The sequence below is a fragment of the Schistocerca piceifrons genome, chromosome 6, assembly GCF_021461385.2.
Source record: "Schistocerca piceifrons isolate TAMUIC-IGC-003096 chromosome 6, iqSchPice1.1, whole genome shotgun sequence".
Taxonomy (NCBI): domain Eukaryota; kingdom Metazoa; phylum Arthropoda; class Insecta; order Orthoptera; family Acrididae; genus Schistocerca; species Schistocerca piceifrons.
In genome coordinates, this window is record NC_060143.1 from 541,185,772 (window position 1) to 541,202,783 (window position 17,012).

The 17,012-nt window shown below is 38.8% G+C and overlaps 1 protein-coding gene across 1 annotated transcript in view; it reads right to left on the minus strand.

Annotated features, from left to right (window-relative positions):
* Positions 1 to 6,122: 6,122 nt before the first annotated feature.
* LOC124802592 (26S proteasome non-ATPase regulatory subunit 12) overlaps positions 6,123 to 17,012 on the minus strand; it is an 83,704-nt gene continuing 72,814 nt past the window's right edge. Inside the window, exon 9 of the mRNA XM_047263470.1 lies at positions 6,123 to 7,505. Coding sequence (XP_047119426.1) covers positions 7,281 to 7,505 — 225 coding nt within the window. The 3' untranslated portion in view covers positions 6,123 to 7,280. The remainder of the gene's footprint in view (positions 7,506 to 17,012) is intronic.

Here is a 17,012-nt window from a genome sequence, read left to right on the forward strand (position 1 = left end):
TGGGAGAGTGTCACTGAAGTACCTGAACTGGAAGACTCTTGAAGACAGAGGTAAGCTATTCCAAGAAAACATATTAACAAACTGCCAAGAATCGGCTTTAAAGGAGGACTCTAGGAATATACTACAACCCTCTACGTATCGCTCACATAGGGTCTGTGAGGTTAAGATTAGAATAATTACTGCATGCATAGAGGCATTCAAACAACGACTCTTCTCATGCTCCATACTTGAATGGAACCGAACGAAACCCTAATAACTGGTACAATGGGAGATGTGCCCTCTGCCATGCACTTCATAGTGGTTTGTAATTCTGCTACATGGCACGCAAGCCATGTTTATGAGTCAAGCGCCCTTAGGAAATATACACACAGGATAATGTGTACTATTTGAATTTGGAGGTCCAAAATTTTTTAAGAACTGAACTGAGAATTTTCTTAAATTTCATCCACACTTTCACTATTTTCATCACAGCAGTTGGTAGAGATCTTAAAAGGACACAATCTAATATGTTTGGAACTTTACACGGAAGTTTGATTTCTATTTGGTGGATACAATACCCGGTCATGAATTAAAATTTAATATTGGCGTCCCTACATGGCTATATCTAATATCTCTCTTTTTTCTCTTGAGGTGCAGACCCAGGCAACGAAAAAAAATTCCCAAATTTTCCAGTTAAAAATACACTTTCTCCTTATCAAGTGACAAAAATCATTTCCCTCAGAACTGTAAAACTTATCAAAATTTTGAATGACAAAGGTTTTATACGCAGACATAGAACTTCTCAGCACTTTAGGAATCAAAACCTAGCAGAAAAATAATGCATTTTGAAAAGATCTTTGATGCGCAGCAACATGTAAGCCGAAAATTTTCGTATTACGAAAGTATAAATAAGAAATCCACCAAACACAGCACTTTAGTTTCCAAAACATTGAAATCAAGATCGCAATGCACCTTCGTCAGCCAGTCACAGTTCATTTCACATTATCACACCAGCAAATGATGGCAGGTATTCAGAGCATAGAACACACAATGTAGTGAGCCAATAGCAAACAAACAGTTAAATAGTGTGAACACACAAGTAGGAAAAGTTCATGGTTTAAATTAAAATAAATGTAAATGTCGTGTGACTAGGGCCTCCCGTCGGGTAGACTGTTCGCTGGGTGCAAGTCTTTCGATTTGACGCCACTTCGGTGACTTGCGAGTCGATGGGGATGAAATGATGATGATTAGGACAACACAACACCCAGTTCCTGGGTGAAGAAAATCTCCTACCCAGCTGGGAATCGAACCCAGACCCTTAGGATTGACATCCGCTGACCACACACACACACACACACACACACACACACACACACTCTCCTCATACATGCACAACTGCCGACTCCTGTATCTCAGGCCAGACTGCAACTCAGTGGCTGCTGGCCAGTGTGGCCGAGCAGTTCTAGGCGCTTCAGTCTGGAACCACGCGTCCGCTACGGTCACAGGTTTGAATCCTGCCTCACGCATGGATGTGTGTGATGTCCCGAGGTTAGTTAGGTTCAAGTAGTTCTCTAGGGGACTGATGATGTCAGATGTTAAGTCCCATAATGCTCAGAGCCATTTGAACCTCATTGCATTGTGTGTGTCTCTTTTACTGATGAAAGCTGGGGCCAAAACCTCTATGTACATATCTTTTAATTTTACCTTTATTCAACCCGTCATGTCTCCTTTACGGTAAGTAGTAATATGTCTTTTTTTACATTGTTGATATTCCTATCTCAAGTTGCGATTGTTTGATACTGGTCGTTTTTGCATGTTACTCTTTAAGATATATCAAACACAAATGTGCCACTAAAATTTTAAATGAAGACATAAATGTCTGGTCTTCTAGACCCAAAATTTTTCTGGGTGACTGGTCCTCAAAGAAGTTTTGAATGAGAGTCAAATGCTCTGCAACTTAGGAAATTTCTCGTACATCGTCACACGTAACATAATTCACCTTGTGTAAAAGCAAATTTATTTTTTGAAAGTAATGTTTATCAAACCACCATTTGGAATCTTGTCCCATGGCCTGTTAGAAATAAGTTTGTTAGAACAGCTGCCAGAGCGCACCAGAAGACAGATGTTACTGTGCGCACGCAGCTAAGATGACGTAAGAAGTACACGCCTGGTGTTTGCTCTGTTCATACACTTTTCATCACATTCCTGTGTGGAATTTTGAGTGTTGTGGTGCATGACGTGGCAATGTGCAGCAAATTGTTCAGAGGGGACACACAGAGTTACTGTACTTCGGAAATTGCTTTATCATACCTTACTCAGATAGGAATGCAAAATTAGAAAGCAGTCCTTGGCACAATATTCATTTCAAAACCAAACTCTAAAACTGAAACAACTCTAATATTCCACTATGCGGTGATTTTTAATACTGTTGTGTAGCATTTCAAATCAAGTTTACATCCACACAGCTCTGCAAAAAGCTAGTAAGGAGGAATTCAAATTTCTTGCAAAATAACAAAACCAGTTGTTTGTATGCACCAGAACTGAGATAGTGGTTTTTATAACTCTTTCAAACTGTATAAAAAAAACAAGTTCACTTGTGAAGCCAAGAACTGTATAATTGGTAGCTTATATTTCACTCCAGGAGTAAACAAAGCCATGTGGGAAGTTAGACTGATAAAACACGGTGTGCTGCCAGTGTATAATTTACTGAAGAATGGTGTTCTGAAAATTTTAGATGCAAATTAAGAAATAACATCAGGCATAGAGTAGGTTCCAGAAAAGTGTTGAAACAAGTCTTGTGATCGAAAATCATCGTGTTTCACAGAAGGCAGATATGTAAAATTCTGCTAAAGCTTTTCAGTGCAGTTTTCAGGAAGCCAATTTTCTTGGGCTAGGTACCTGTATTATGTCATATTTCATTTTTTATTATGGCATAATGCCACATATGCCAGAAGATAAAAATGTGCACTCGAAATTCAGCGAACGGTTCAAACTATCTAATATTGTGGAATGAAACACTGTGTCTCAAATAAATAATGTGGAAATAGAATAAAATCAGAAACTAACAACATATTTTAGGTTTCTGTAATTATGTGCACATATTTTATTTGGTAGCTCCCAATCACAGAAATCCAGTCTGCTTTCATTTGACGTGAAAGCTGTAAATGAAGAGAAAACAAGAAAATCCCAAAACATAAATGTTGGTCATGTGGCGACAGCTCCCCACTACAACTCCAATTTCTCTGTGCAAGCACAAATCTGGCAGTTTGGGCACGCCAGGAAAATTTTTCCGGTTCACATCTGGCTGCTTGCAGCGACTGCTTATACAGATAACAGCCAAACTTCATATAGCAAGAAGTGATGGAAAGGGGCTGCTCATCCGCGACTTCAGCAGTGCACGTGCTTATGAGCCCACTGGTTACTGCTCAAACAAACCTATTTTAAACAGTTGTGATGCCACACTCATTGAAAGTAGTTTGTTGTTATGGTGTATTGCATAGTCTTAGTCCTAAAGCTTTTGACACACTTTGCAGTCGGCTGACACTTGTGTGCGCATTGTGTTATGTTGTTGTAAACAGCACATTTTCTTTGCAACTTAAGTTTTATTGGTTTTTCTTTGTATATGTTTTATTGCTGCAGTATTATTCTGCAGTAGCGGGCTAAAGTAAATTTCTTTGTTAAAGTATCACTTCTTATCAGTCAAAATTACAAAAACTGAACTCAAAACTAAAACAATGCAAAATCCCAAGAATTCTTAAAAATTATAATAATAATAATCCCTGGGTTTTTCCCAGTTTTCTACCAGTAAAAAATATTCTCGGGTTTTTCCCCCAATTTCCCGTGGCATACAAAACCAAGTTATAAAGTTAATTTTGTTAAAATCCTGGCCACCATGAGACTGGTGATGGCCACGCAGAGCCTTCACCTGACACCATGTTCTCACTGACAACAACAGCAGAGCCTCGCATTTGAGACTGTGACCTGGCCTAGTGGTGAAACATCCATCACAGTGTGTGTGGCCATAGACGTGTTAAATGAAAGGGCAAAATTTGTAACCTGAGTCAGACTGTTCAAGCCAAGCAGGAGAAAAATAAAAGGTGAATTACAGCCAATGAAGAATCCTGTCATCACTTTACCAATTACTTGTTACTTCACATCATCAGATTAGTTAAAACATGACCAACTCACACCACTCAGAAGGCCAATATAGGGTCTGATCTCCTTGGATTTAAATATAGGATGCACTACAAAATCACATACTGGCAATCCCACTAATCGGAACTCGCTAGTGGACAAATGCCCCAGGGTAGTTGGCAATGGCCTGTGGTGACATTGTTGGGAATGGATGAAGGTCCTTACGCTATCACTAAAATGGTGCACGTACTTTTGTTGCAACACGTCATTTCTACAGACCACTGTGGATGAGAGCTATGGTATTGCCACATTAGCACCTTTCCACACTATTAGCAGGGTTGTAAAATGTCCTTTGGCATTCAACAGTTCAACTATAAGACTGGGTCCTAATGCCACACTTTGTTCCATTTGTGAGTAGGACATTACTCCAATGATCCTGAGTTCATTCGCATTGTGTAAGGCACCATATTTCCTGAGCCATGTGAAGTGTTTATATGAAGGGACATTTGACAGGTTACCAAGAATACAGCCCAGCCTGTTGAGGCCAATGATACAGTCTGACAGCAGATGTGTCATGAAGAGACTGTTGTTAGGTTTACAATTATCCAGTCTTACATAATGTCTCCCAGCTGTGTTTGCCTTGCCATTCTGAATCTTTCAAAGCAATTACTGGGTGCCTTATGCCAGAAACACTATACCCAAGATCCCAACACATACACAGTGGCCTTGTTATAAAAAATTTAGAGAGAGAATGGAAAACAAACCTGCAGCGGAGGACTAGCATTTGAACCACTGTTCTCCTGAATGAGTCTAGTGTCTTATCACAGTGTATGTTGGCACATACTTTTGCCACAGTTTATTATGCGCATCACCATCATGTAATCAATACAATCTTCTAGGCTTACAAGCTGCATCATTTTTAATAAAATACTCAAGTTTCTGACAGCCGTCTTCGCCATCGTCATCAGGAGTTGAAATCACTGACTGCCGTGTCTGGTACAGTGTTATGCTTATACAGATGTCATGATAATGTCTGTAACGTTCCAGAGAGGGCTGAAGAGGCGCATGAATGGAAGGCATGTTCGGCAGCTCCTAGAGGCCAAGTCCTGTCGCAAGACTGAGTGTCGTCACATTGCGCGAGCAGCTGGCACCGCGTTTGAAACTGTCACTCCCATATCCCTACAAGTGTCAAGCCCTACTCTTTACTTTCACTAAGTTTCAAAAGGGAATCTGAAAGTCGGCCTTGGCTGAACATTGCCTAGAAAATGTGTATGAAGTACAATTTGAACAAACAAGAGTTTAGGCTCAATCATCATAATACTGGGATTCTGTTATCAAAGAAGTGACCCAAATCAGAATAAACTGCAACAATTTTAACAGAGACCAGAGGTACAAATGGGGGCAGGCTTTGAACACTGAGCAAAAGTGAAGACATACGCTTGATGCTTGTAAGAATGCGGGAGCAGCAGTTTCAAACGTAGCACCGGCCATTCATGCAATGTCACGTCACTTGGTCCTGTAGCAGCACGGAGCCGCTACGAGCTGCTTGACTTGCCTTCTGCTCCACAATATCTGTGAATATTATGAGATCTGGTTTGATGTTTTTATAAGATAATGCACTTAACTACTGTAGATAATGAACTTTTTATTTTCTACTCATGAATACTACTGACAACAGGTGTGAGATAATAAATGTATAAGATGTGCCTTCCTCCTTTGCCTGCTTATGTTTGATTATCTTCCAGCCGGCTCTGATCTGTCTCTCTAGACATATTGTTCTGGGTAACTTTCCTAGATGGTATCCTAATAGTTCCCTCTCCTCCATCCCTCTATTCTCTGATCAAATACATGAAACTTAGGTTCTGGAAATTAGCATTCTTGCTTGTCTTCTTCGTTGCTATCTTGTATGGTATCTTTTTTAGTTTTATTTTGGACTATCTGAGCAGAGGATATTCCACAAAAAATGCTGCTGAAAAAGGGTAGTAGAGCATTGCTGATGGACACAGAAGTTACAAAAAACAATTTTACTTTAATCAGTATGTGTTTAAGTTGTGTTTGAATGATTTTTGTTTACAGCAATTTTTCTTCAACAACAAATGTTGATAACGTCAATTTTAACAGCATAGTCAGTTATTACTGTACATATTTTTATACCTGTTACGATCATAAATAAACATAGTCTTTGTTATTTCACACGAAATTCTTCACATCAGTCAACTATCTCAACCCATCAAAATAACTGATTCTGTCATCTTATTTGAACTTGGCGGGAGGTGGATCAAGCAAAAATGAACGGAGTGAGACAGAAAGAAAAGCAACTGTGTTCTGACAAAAGTAACACATTTTTGATGTAGTGACACAAAATTCTGTTAAGCATGATACCATTTACATTTATAATTATATATTTTCGTTCTGAGAAAAACTGTACCTCACTATCAGTTAACTTCGCAGTAAGACTCCTTTTTTCACTATTCAGGAAATATATTTCTTCTGTTCAAAACTTATACACAGTCTTGATAGTGGCACAGAACCACAAATTCACTATATTCTTATACTACCATTCATAATTAGTCCCACAAAGTTAAAGAGTTTGTGTTTATCAGCACTACCACACATCTCTGTTAAAACATGGATGTAACAATTGACAATAAACTAAAAAATGAATAGTTACACACATTCATTAACTACAGTGAGTTTAAAAAACACATTCTACATGTGCACTTTCCAACTGCCACACTTCACATACAACAACAGCAACAATGATGCAGAAATGGAACTTTCTAGTAAGTTAGCTGTACAATTTTCAATGTGTGATATTATGGACAGATATTTTCAATTTATAATGTTCAATATTAAGACAATTAATCATCTGTTTTCAATTTCTTCACTTTTCATGTTCTAAACAAAATTATAATATACTTGAAACACATTATAACAGTGAACAGAATTTAATATCTCATATTAGTTTCATGTCCATCACAAATTATGAAACATTTTAGTATTAATGCCTAAACAAAACTGAATTTCAGCACAAAGGAAAATAAATATATAAAAACACATCACTTTGAAACTGAAGATAAAGAAACTGATGTGCAAATTGTAGTCAGAACACATCAAAGTTTGCAAACTAGACGTACTAGTTTACCATTCTCCAGGCGCAGATAATGCTATTCTCTCACAACTTGTAGATGTTTATGCACCATCTGCTCCTTGTTGATAAGATGTGTCGTCTTGTTAACAAGTTGCATGAGAGCGCTTAGATGATTAGACCACTCATTCAGCACATCATTGGGATCTTTGCTTTGTGTAAAGCAGACTACCCCTGCTGGTCTGTCTGTCTTGGCAAGCACAGTCTTGTTTACCACAAGGTTTGAGAGGAAGTCTTCAGTTTCCTGTTCCCCAAACAAAACAAGTATTTATAAACCATCACAGTTATATTGCTGAACATATATATATTTAATTTTGACTAGCGTACACACACACACGCACGCACACACACACACACACACACACACACACACACACACACACACACACACACAAATAAAAAAAGAGGTAAGAACTTGACTCATCTTTGACAACATATATTCAAGATGTGGAATAAAATGAAAGGCATACAAAACAAAGCAATTTATAGTCCAAAAGTGAATCTCACCAGTATGCACAATATGGATTGCAGGCTGTTGTCATTCAGGGACCGAATAGTGCTGCATGGCAGACATATAACTACATACCTTGAATGTGAAATAGTAGTTTGAGCTAAGCAAATAAGACACCCCATTTTGGAAACTGTTGGCGGATTCAGTAAAAAAAACGAATTTCAGGTGTTACTTCCTACCACAGATAACGCAGTAGCCAATGGCCTTCAAATAACTACCAAGAGCTGTGGCATTTGTGTTGAATTGTCACTACTAACAGTTAAGAAACATTGCCTGAAGTAACTGCAGATATCAACGTGGGACATACAACAAACATATCCATTAGAACAGTGTGGCAAAATTTGGCATTTATAGGCTATGGCAGCAGATGAGTGACACGAGTACCTTTCCTAACAGCAAATCGTCTGCAGTGCCTCTCCTGGCCTCAAGACCATATCGAATGGACCCTAGACAACTGGAAAACTGTGGCCTGGCCGGATGAGTCCCATTTTCAGTTGGTAAGAGCTGATGGTAAGGTTCAAGCGTAGTGCAGACCCCATGAAACCATGGACCTAAGTTGTCAACAAGGCACTGTGCAAGCCTATAGCGACTCCATAATGGTACAGATTGCGTTGACATGGAATGGACTGGGTCCCCTGGTCCAAATGAAGCAATCACTGATTGCATATGGTAATGTTGGGCTAGTTAGAGACTCTTTGCAGCTGATCATGGATTTTGTGTTCCCAAACAACAATGACTTTTTAAGGATGACAATGTGCCATGTCACTGGTCCACAACATTTCGCAATTGTTTCGAAGAAAATTCTGGACAATTCTAGCAAATGATTTGGCCATGTTCACTGCCTGATGTGAATCCCGCCAACATTTATGGGACATAATCAAGATGTCAGTTCTTGCTAAAAATCCTGCACCAGTAACACTTTCATGATTGGGGACGTCTATAAAAGGCAGCATGGCTCAAAATTTCTGCAGGGGATATCCAACAACTTGTTGAGTCCATGTCGCATCTAGCTCCTGCACTACAGATGGCAAAAGGAGGTCTCACACAATATTATGAGGTATCCCATGACTTCTGTCACCTCGGTGTATCTTTGTTCACTTCCACAATACCAATACATTTTCTTTGCCATGTCTGGTGTTAGGAACAAATACTTAATAATGAAGTTAACCTATAAGAATGATTTATAGTCAAGAGTTCTAGATAAAACTGGTTTGGATACTTCTACATCTGCATTTGTACTCTGCAAACATCAGTGAACTGCACGGCAGGTAGTACATCCCACTGTACCAATTACTAGGGTTTCTTCTCATTCTATTCATGTATGGAGCACGGGAAAAATGATTGTTTAAATGCCTCTGCATTTGCTGTAATTAATCTAACCTTGTCCTCAAAATCAGTATGTGAGTGATAAGTTGGGGGGTGTAGTATATTCCTAGAGTCATTATTTAAACCTGGTACTTGAAAATAGGCTATTTTGGGAGAGTTTACATTCAACTTTCAAGAGCCTGCCAATGCAGTCTCTTCAGCATCTCTGTGACACTCTCCAACAGGTCAAACAAATCTGTAAACATTTATGCGGCCCTTCTCGGTACACGCTCAACATCCCATGTTAGTCCCAATTGGTACAGGTCACACACATTTGAGTAATAATCCACAGTGGGTTGCACGAGTGATTTCTAAGCCATCTCCTTTAAAGAAAGACTGCAATTTCCTAGTATTCTGCTAATAAACCAAAATCTACCACCTACTTTACCCATGACTATGCCTATGAGATCATTCCATTTTATTTCCCTACAAAATGTTACACCAACATATTTTTATGAGTTGGCAGATATTATAGTTATATTATAGTCATATGATACCATGTTTTATCATTTTGTGAAAGGCACAATTTAACATTTCTGATCATTTAAAGCTCATTGCCAGTCTTTGCACCACTTTGAAATCTTACAATGATCTGACTGATTATTTATGCAGCTTCTTTCGGATAGTACCTCAAAATAGATAACTGAGTCATCTGCAAAAAGCCTGAGGTTACCATTAACATTCGCTGCAAGGTCAATGATATGTAACACAAACAGCAAGGACCCTAGCTAGGGACGGGGGCTGGGCAAATGCCAAGAGGACAGGACATTTATACATGGGAATTTGCCCACATCAGTTTTAAATACTCAAAATCTGGGCATTCATAAAAAAGCACTTTTTAAACCTTTTATGGCTAGAATGTATATTTTTACTAATTAAAATAATGTATGGGACAATACTCACGCTATTAAAAGTCAGTAAATGTTTAAACTTAAACTAATGTATATCATTCATTGCATTTATTAGTAAGAATGAAAGAAAAGAAGAGAGAAGCATGCCCCCCCTTCCCCCCCCCCCCCCCCAATTTGCTTTAACAAAGATGGATGCGTGTACACTCTCTCTCTCTCTCTCTCTCTCTCTCTCTCTCTCTCTCTCTCTCTCTCTCACTCTCATCATTTTGTAATGTACGACACTTTATAATCTTTGTCAAATCTCTAAATATTATTTTAGGACAATAATTGATAGCAAAATTACTAGTGAATCTATCAAACACCTGGAATGTGTTTCTTGATGATAAATGTATTCTTAAATGTGATAATGTCTTCAGTGGGGGAAAGAAAGAAAGAAAGAAAGAAAGAAAGAGAGAGAGAGAGAGAGAAGCTTTATTTTCAGATGTGGTGACATTTGAGACAGACTATATTTTTCTATTCCACTTCTTTCTTTATCTTCTTTCATATTTTTGCATTGCTGTGAAGATAAAATGAGAACACATACATAAATAAGATTTAATAACAAATAAAGATTCTGGAATCATTTGATTTCAATACTGTCGATTTCTAGAGAATTGGCGATTATTAGAGTTGATACGACACATCCCTAATTAAAATCATTATGGCTAAACATTTTTCCTCTAATTCTAATCATATTCAGGGGACTCTGAAGCAGAATTGGAACTTCGTGATTATTCTCAACTTACGAAGATTGAGAAAATGACCAAGAGGGGTGTTTTTTATTTATTTATTTATTTTTTTTGCGGTAGTATCATTTATTATAAATTTTACTTTATTTCAAAAATTACTTTCAAAATTGAGTGTTGCTTTCTTTTTTTAATTATGCACTACCCCAAGAATTAACCTCATTAAAGATGCAAAAAGTTAGGTTTACAATACTATTTGTTTTCCCCTAATAACTCCTCCAAAACTCTGAAGCCACTTTTTCAACTTGATTACTCAACCAATAAAGAAGCAGTGTTGCAAAACACCTTTTCCAATACGAAATATTAACTTAAATTTTTTTATTAATCAATCTTTAAAATGTGTACATGCCTAGCCAATTATGAATTTTGGACATTTGCCCAGGCATTTATTGTGGGCATTTGCCCCAACTTATAAATGCCCAGGCATTTTACACCACTAGTCCAAGCACATTTCCCTGGGACACACCTGACGTTACTTCTACATCTGACAAAGACTCACCATCCAAGATAAGATGATGTGTCCTCTCTACCAAAAAATCCTCAATTCCAGTCAAAAATTTCGCTTGATACTTCATATGAACATAAGTTTGACAGAAAGCTTAGATGTGGTACAGAGTCAAATGCTTTTTGGAAATAAAGAATTACTGCTTCTACCTGACTACCTTGATCCAATGCTTTCAGTATATCATGTGAAAAAACTGCAAGATGGATATCACACCATTGATGTTTTCAGAACATATGCTGGTCAGCAAAGAGAAGGTCATTCTGTTTGAAATACCTCATTGTGTTTGAGCTCATTATATGTTCTGAGATTCTACAACAAATTGATGTCAAGGATATTGGACAGTTGTTTTGGGGATCACTTCTGCTACCCTTCTAAACATATGTGACTGGTGCTTTCTTCTAACTATTGAGCATAATTTTTTGTTTGAGGGATCTACAATAGATTATAGTTAGAAGAGGGGCTAACTCAGTCACAAATTCAGTATATAATCTGACAGGAACTCCTGGGGCATTGTTCAATATTACCAATTTCAGGGGGGAGGGGGGGAGGGAGGGAGATTTCCACAGTCTGTTATGGGCAGAGGCGGCAACAGTGTGTTCTGCCAATCCCTTAACGGATCAATATGGTTAAGTAGCTCTCCCTCAAAGTGAGTGGTAAATTCCACTTTCACGGATACAAAGTAAAACTAAGTCAGCCACTGTGGCATCACCTTTTAATACCAGGGGTAGGGAGTCAGGGAGATTAAGCGTCTGCCACAGGGCGGCTATGTTGGTCAAATGGGAACCACAACGACAGTGGAGTGTGTCCTCACAACAGAAGCGAAGAGCACAAGCCAGCCAAGTATGGCCGATGCTGAGCTGACAAGGGGTGGCAGTGTCCTTGCAAGAGACCTCCATGGAGGACTCCACTCCCATAGTCTCCTTTACCACCCATAGTTTGTTAGGTGAAATCAGATTGAGCCATACTGCAGTATAGAGCCCTAAAACTTGACGGCATAATAGTGACTGGAGGTCTGTTTCCGGAATACTGATCTCAAGAGTCAGCTTATTGGCAGCCAGTTTAGTCAGGCAATCAGTGAGTTCATTCCTTAGGATACCAATATGGCCTTGGGACCAGAAGAACGTCACTGGGCATCCACATTGTTCACTGGCATACAGGGAATTCTGGATAGTCATCATGACCTATGGATGGCGGTGTTTAACGCTGGTCAAGAGCTTGCAAACTGCTTAAAGAGACATTGCAGATGAGAAAGGACTCACCAGTGCAGGGACAGATATGCTCAAGAGCATGAAAGATGCCTACCAACTCTGCGGCAAAAGCACTACAGTCATGTGGCAAGGAGCACAGTTCAGTGTTTCCCCGTGAGTATACCGTATTTACTTGAATGTAAGCCACACTTTTTTTCCGGTTGTAATCCAAAAAACTGCCTGTGGCTTAGAATCGAGTGCAAAGTAAGCGGAAGTTCTGAAAAATGTCGGTAGGTGTTGCCACAACTAACTTCTGCCGTCGAATATATGCAGCGCTACACAGGCATGCTTTGCAGGCACAAAGATAAATACTGGCGCCAAAACCTGTGTGTCAGTATATAACTAAAAATAAAGGTGGAAGATGAGCTTATTCCTCCGCCCCGAATTTCGACCACTGCGTAAACCAAGCACTGAGCCAAGACGACGATTCCACACACGCCTAATCCCAATCATGACTGATATTTTAAACAATTCGTATAAGATGTATTACAAACCTAATAAAATTTTTTATTAAATTTTAGCGTTTAATTTCTAAGTTATTTTAAGTGTTGCTACTCTCCATTTCACAGGATAGAAATGCGTGGAGAGCTGCATCAAACCAGTCTACGGACTGAAAACAACAACAACAACAACAACAACAACATACTCTACATTTGAACGACTGGAAAGACTGTTTGGGATGTATGTCAATATGGGCAACTCTACATTCTGAAATTTTTCCTACTTGTGACAAGAGATGGTTGCTAATAGGAAGTTTTATGAATTGTGAATCACATGCAGTATTCTCTTCACCATAAGAATAATATGAATGTAAACATTATGCCATGTATTCTTTCGTGTCTGCTGCTATCTCATTTAAATCATGTCTGCCTAATAAACTACGAAACTAGAGTGAGACAACAGCAAACGCGGAAGAATATACGTATCATGTCATGTTTATATTCGTATTATTCCTATGCTGAATAGTGATACAGTCAGAAATGAAGCACGGCAACTGACTAGATTTTTAAATCTAAGATGACTAATTTCTGCGCAGAATGTAATTTACTATAATTTCTGCGCAGAATGTAATGTACTAAAGAGGCGCCTGCAAAGACTTTCAAACGGAGGAAAATTTTCGCTAAACTCTTGTTCAGAACATATTCTATCATACGCAGTCTATTATTTGGTTCTTGTTGACCATTATCAAAGAAAGCAGGTATCCCCCCTCTGTATTTCATAAACTTACGATATAGGAAATGTATGGGCAAGTGTAATAATTTTTTACACTTTAATAAGCAGCTACACATTAGAAAGAGGTTTTATCCATTCTATGCAATGAAGCGACCTGACTTCTTTTTAGGAAGTCCACATTGTAATTGGCATCAGTGATCATGAAGGCAATTGTAGCAACACTGATTACCGAAGTACAAAGGGCAACTAAAACACGTAGAAAGATATGGATGTCCAGTCAACTAAGTAAAGAGGCAGTAGTGCTGTATCTCCATGAGGAACTTAAAATATCTGGATCGGGTTAGGAGCATGTAGCAGAACTGTGGCTCAAATTTAAAAGAATAGTTCACCGTGCTCTAGATTGATATGTACCTGGTGGAACAGTTCACAATGGGAGGGTCCTTCCATGATATACAGTCACTGATAAGGCATTCCTATAAAAACATAGGTGTAACACAAAGCATCGTGGTACAGACAAGAGTGTTCATGAATTAAACACATTTAGCTATCAAGAGAGCCTTCAATGACTACCACAGCTGAATATTATCAAAAACTCTGTTACAAAAGATGAAGATATTCAGGTTGTATGTTAGACTTGTTAGCGGCACCCAAAGTTAGCATCCAGACTCTCACAGACAAGACAGGTACTGAAATTGAGGGTAGAAAAACAAAAAGTTGAAACAGTGAACAAACCTGAAGGTAATAAAACCAAAATCAGAAATGAAGAGCAACATTTTCTCATGTTCCTTTATATATAAAAATCCAGGAATATTGCCTCAATTTAAATCTCATGCAACTGTCAAGATGAGTGAATTAGATCTTAGTGTTAATAGTGTTGAGAAACACTGAAGTTCTAGGCCTCAACAGAATCCCTATCAGATTCTATACAGAAATGTAGCCGATTTATTCTCTCTTTGACCCACAATATACTACAGATCCGTCAAACAAAAAACCATGTCTAGTGGTTGGGAAAAACATGTTACACTCATCAACAAGAAGAGCTGCAGAAGTGATACACAGAATTACTGTTCAAAAATGATGTCCTAAAAAGTCATGGGTGTACTGCCTGAAAAAAAGCTGAAATTTTATCAAGGTCTGACTGAATATTTGCGCAAAACTGTGTAACAATTGGCTACTTGCTGTAACTGTTTAGAAATGTAAAATTTTGCACGTTGAAAAACTAAAGAACCACAATCTTCTGTGACTGCAATATCCATGAGTCACAGTAGGTATAAACTCATATAAATGCTTGGGTGTAACAATTTGTATGGAAACGAAATGAGACAAGAGCACTGGTTCAGTCATGGGTAAAGCAGGTTGGAGACTATGGTTCACTGATAGGATACTGAGAAAATGGAGTTAGTCTAAAAAGCAAACTGCTTATGATACACCTGTGAAACCCATCCTAGGAATTTGTTCAAACATGTGAGACCCACACCAAATACAACTAACAGGAAATATGGAGTATATAACAGAGAAGGCCTCCCCCCATGAACCATGGACCTTGCCGTTGGTGGGGAGGCTTGCGTGCCTCAACGATACAGATAGCCGTACCGTAGGTGCAACCACAACGGAGGGGTATCTGTTGAGAGGCCAGGGGCAACAGTCTGGATGATTGACTGATCTGGCCTTGTAACACTAACCAAAATGGCCTTGCTGTGATGGTACTGCGAACAGCTGAAAGCAAGGGGAAACTACAGCCGTAATTTTTCCTGAGGGCATGCAGCTTTACTGTATGATTAAATGATGATGGCGTCCTCTTGGGTAAAATATTCTGGAGGTAAAATAGTCCCCCATTTGGATCTCCGGGCGGGGACTACTCAGGAGGACGTCGTTATCAGGAGAAAGAAAACTGGCGTTCTACGGATCGGAGCGTGGAATGTCAGATCCCTTAATCGGGCAGGTAGGTTAGAAAATTTAAAAAGGGAAATGGATAGGTTAAAGTTAGATATAGTGGGAATTAGTGAAGTTCAGTGGCAGGAGGGACAAGACTTTTGGTCAGGTGAATACAGGGTTATAAATACAAAATCAAATAGAGGTAATGCAGGAGTAGGTTTAATAATGAATAAAAAAATAGGAGTGCGGGTAAGCTACTACAAACAGCATAGTGAACACATTATTGTGGCCAAGATAGACATGAAGCCCATGCCTACTACAGTAGTACAAGTTTATATGCCAACTGGCTCTGCAGATGATGAAGAAATTGATGAAATGTATGATGAGATAAAAGAAATTATTCAGGTAGTGAAGGGAGACGAAAAATTAATAGTCATGGGTGACTGGAATTTGAGAGTAGGAAAAAAGATTGAAGGAAACATAGTGGGTGAATATGGATTGGGGGAGAGAAATGAAAGAGGAGACCGTCTGGTAGAATTTTGCACAGACCATAACTTAATCATAGCTAACACTTAGTTCAAGAATCATAAAAGAAGGTTGTACACATGGAAGAATCCTGGAGATACTACAAGGTATCAGGTAGATTATATAATGGTAAGACAGAGATTTAAGAACCAGGTTTTAAATTGTAAGACATTTCCAGGGGCAGAGGTGGACTCTGACCACAATCTATTGGTTATGAACTGTAGATTAAAACTGAAGAAACTGCAGAAAGGTGGGAATTGAAGGAGATGGGACCTGGATAAACTGACTAAACCAGAGGTTGTACAGAGTTTCAGGGAGAGCATAAGGGAACAATTGACAGGAATGGGGGAAAGAAATACAGTAGAAGAAGAATGGGAGCTATGAGGGATGAAATAGTGAAGGCAGCAGAGGATCAAATAGGTAAAAAGACGAGGGCTAGTAGAAACCCTTGGGTAACAGAAGAAATATTGAATTTAATTGATGAAAGGAGAAAATATAAAAACACAGTAAATGAAGCAGGCATAAAGGAACACAAACGTCTCAAAAATGATATCGACAGGAAGTGCAAAATGGCTAAGCAGGGATGGCTAGAGCACAAATGTAAGGATGTAGAGGCTTATCTCACTAGGGGTAAGATTGATACTGCCTACAGGAAAATTAAAGAGACCTTAGGAGAAAGGAGAACCACTTGCATGAATATCAAGAGCCCACATGGAAACCCAGTTCTAAGCAAAGAAGGGAAAGCAGAAAGGTGGAAGGAGTATGTAGAGGGTCTATACAAGGGCGATGTACTTGAGGACAATATTATGGAAATGGAAGAGGATGTAGATGAAGATGAAATGGGAGATATGATATTGCGTGAAGAGTTTGACAGAGCACTGAAAGACCTGAGTCGAAACAAGGCACCCGGAGTA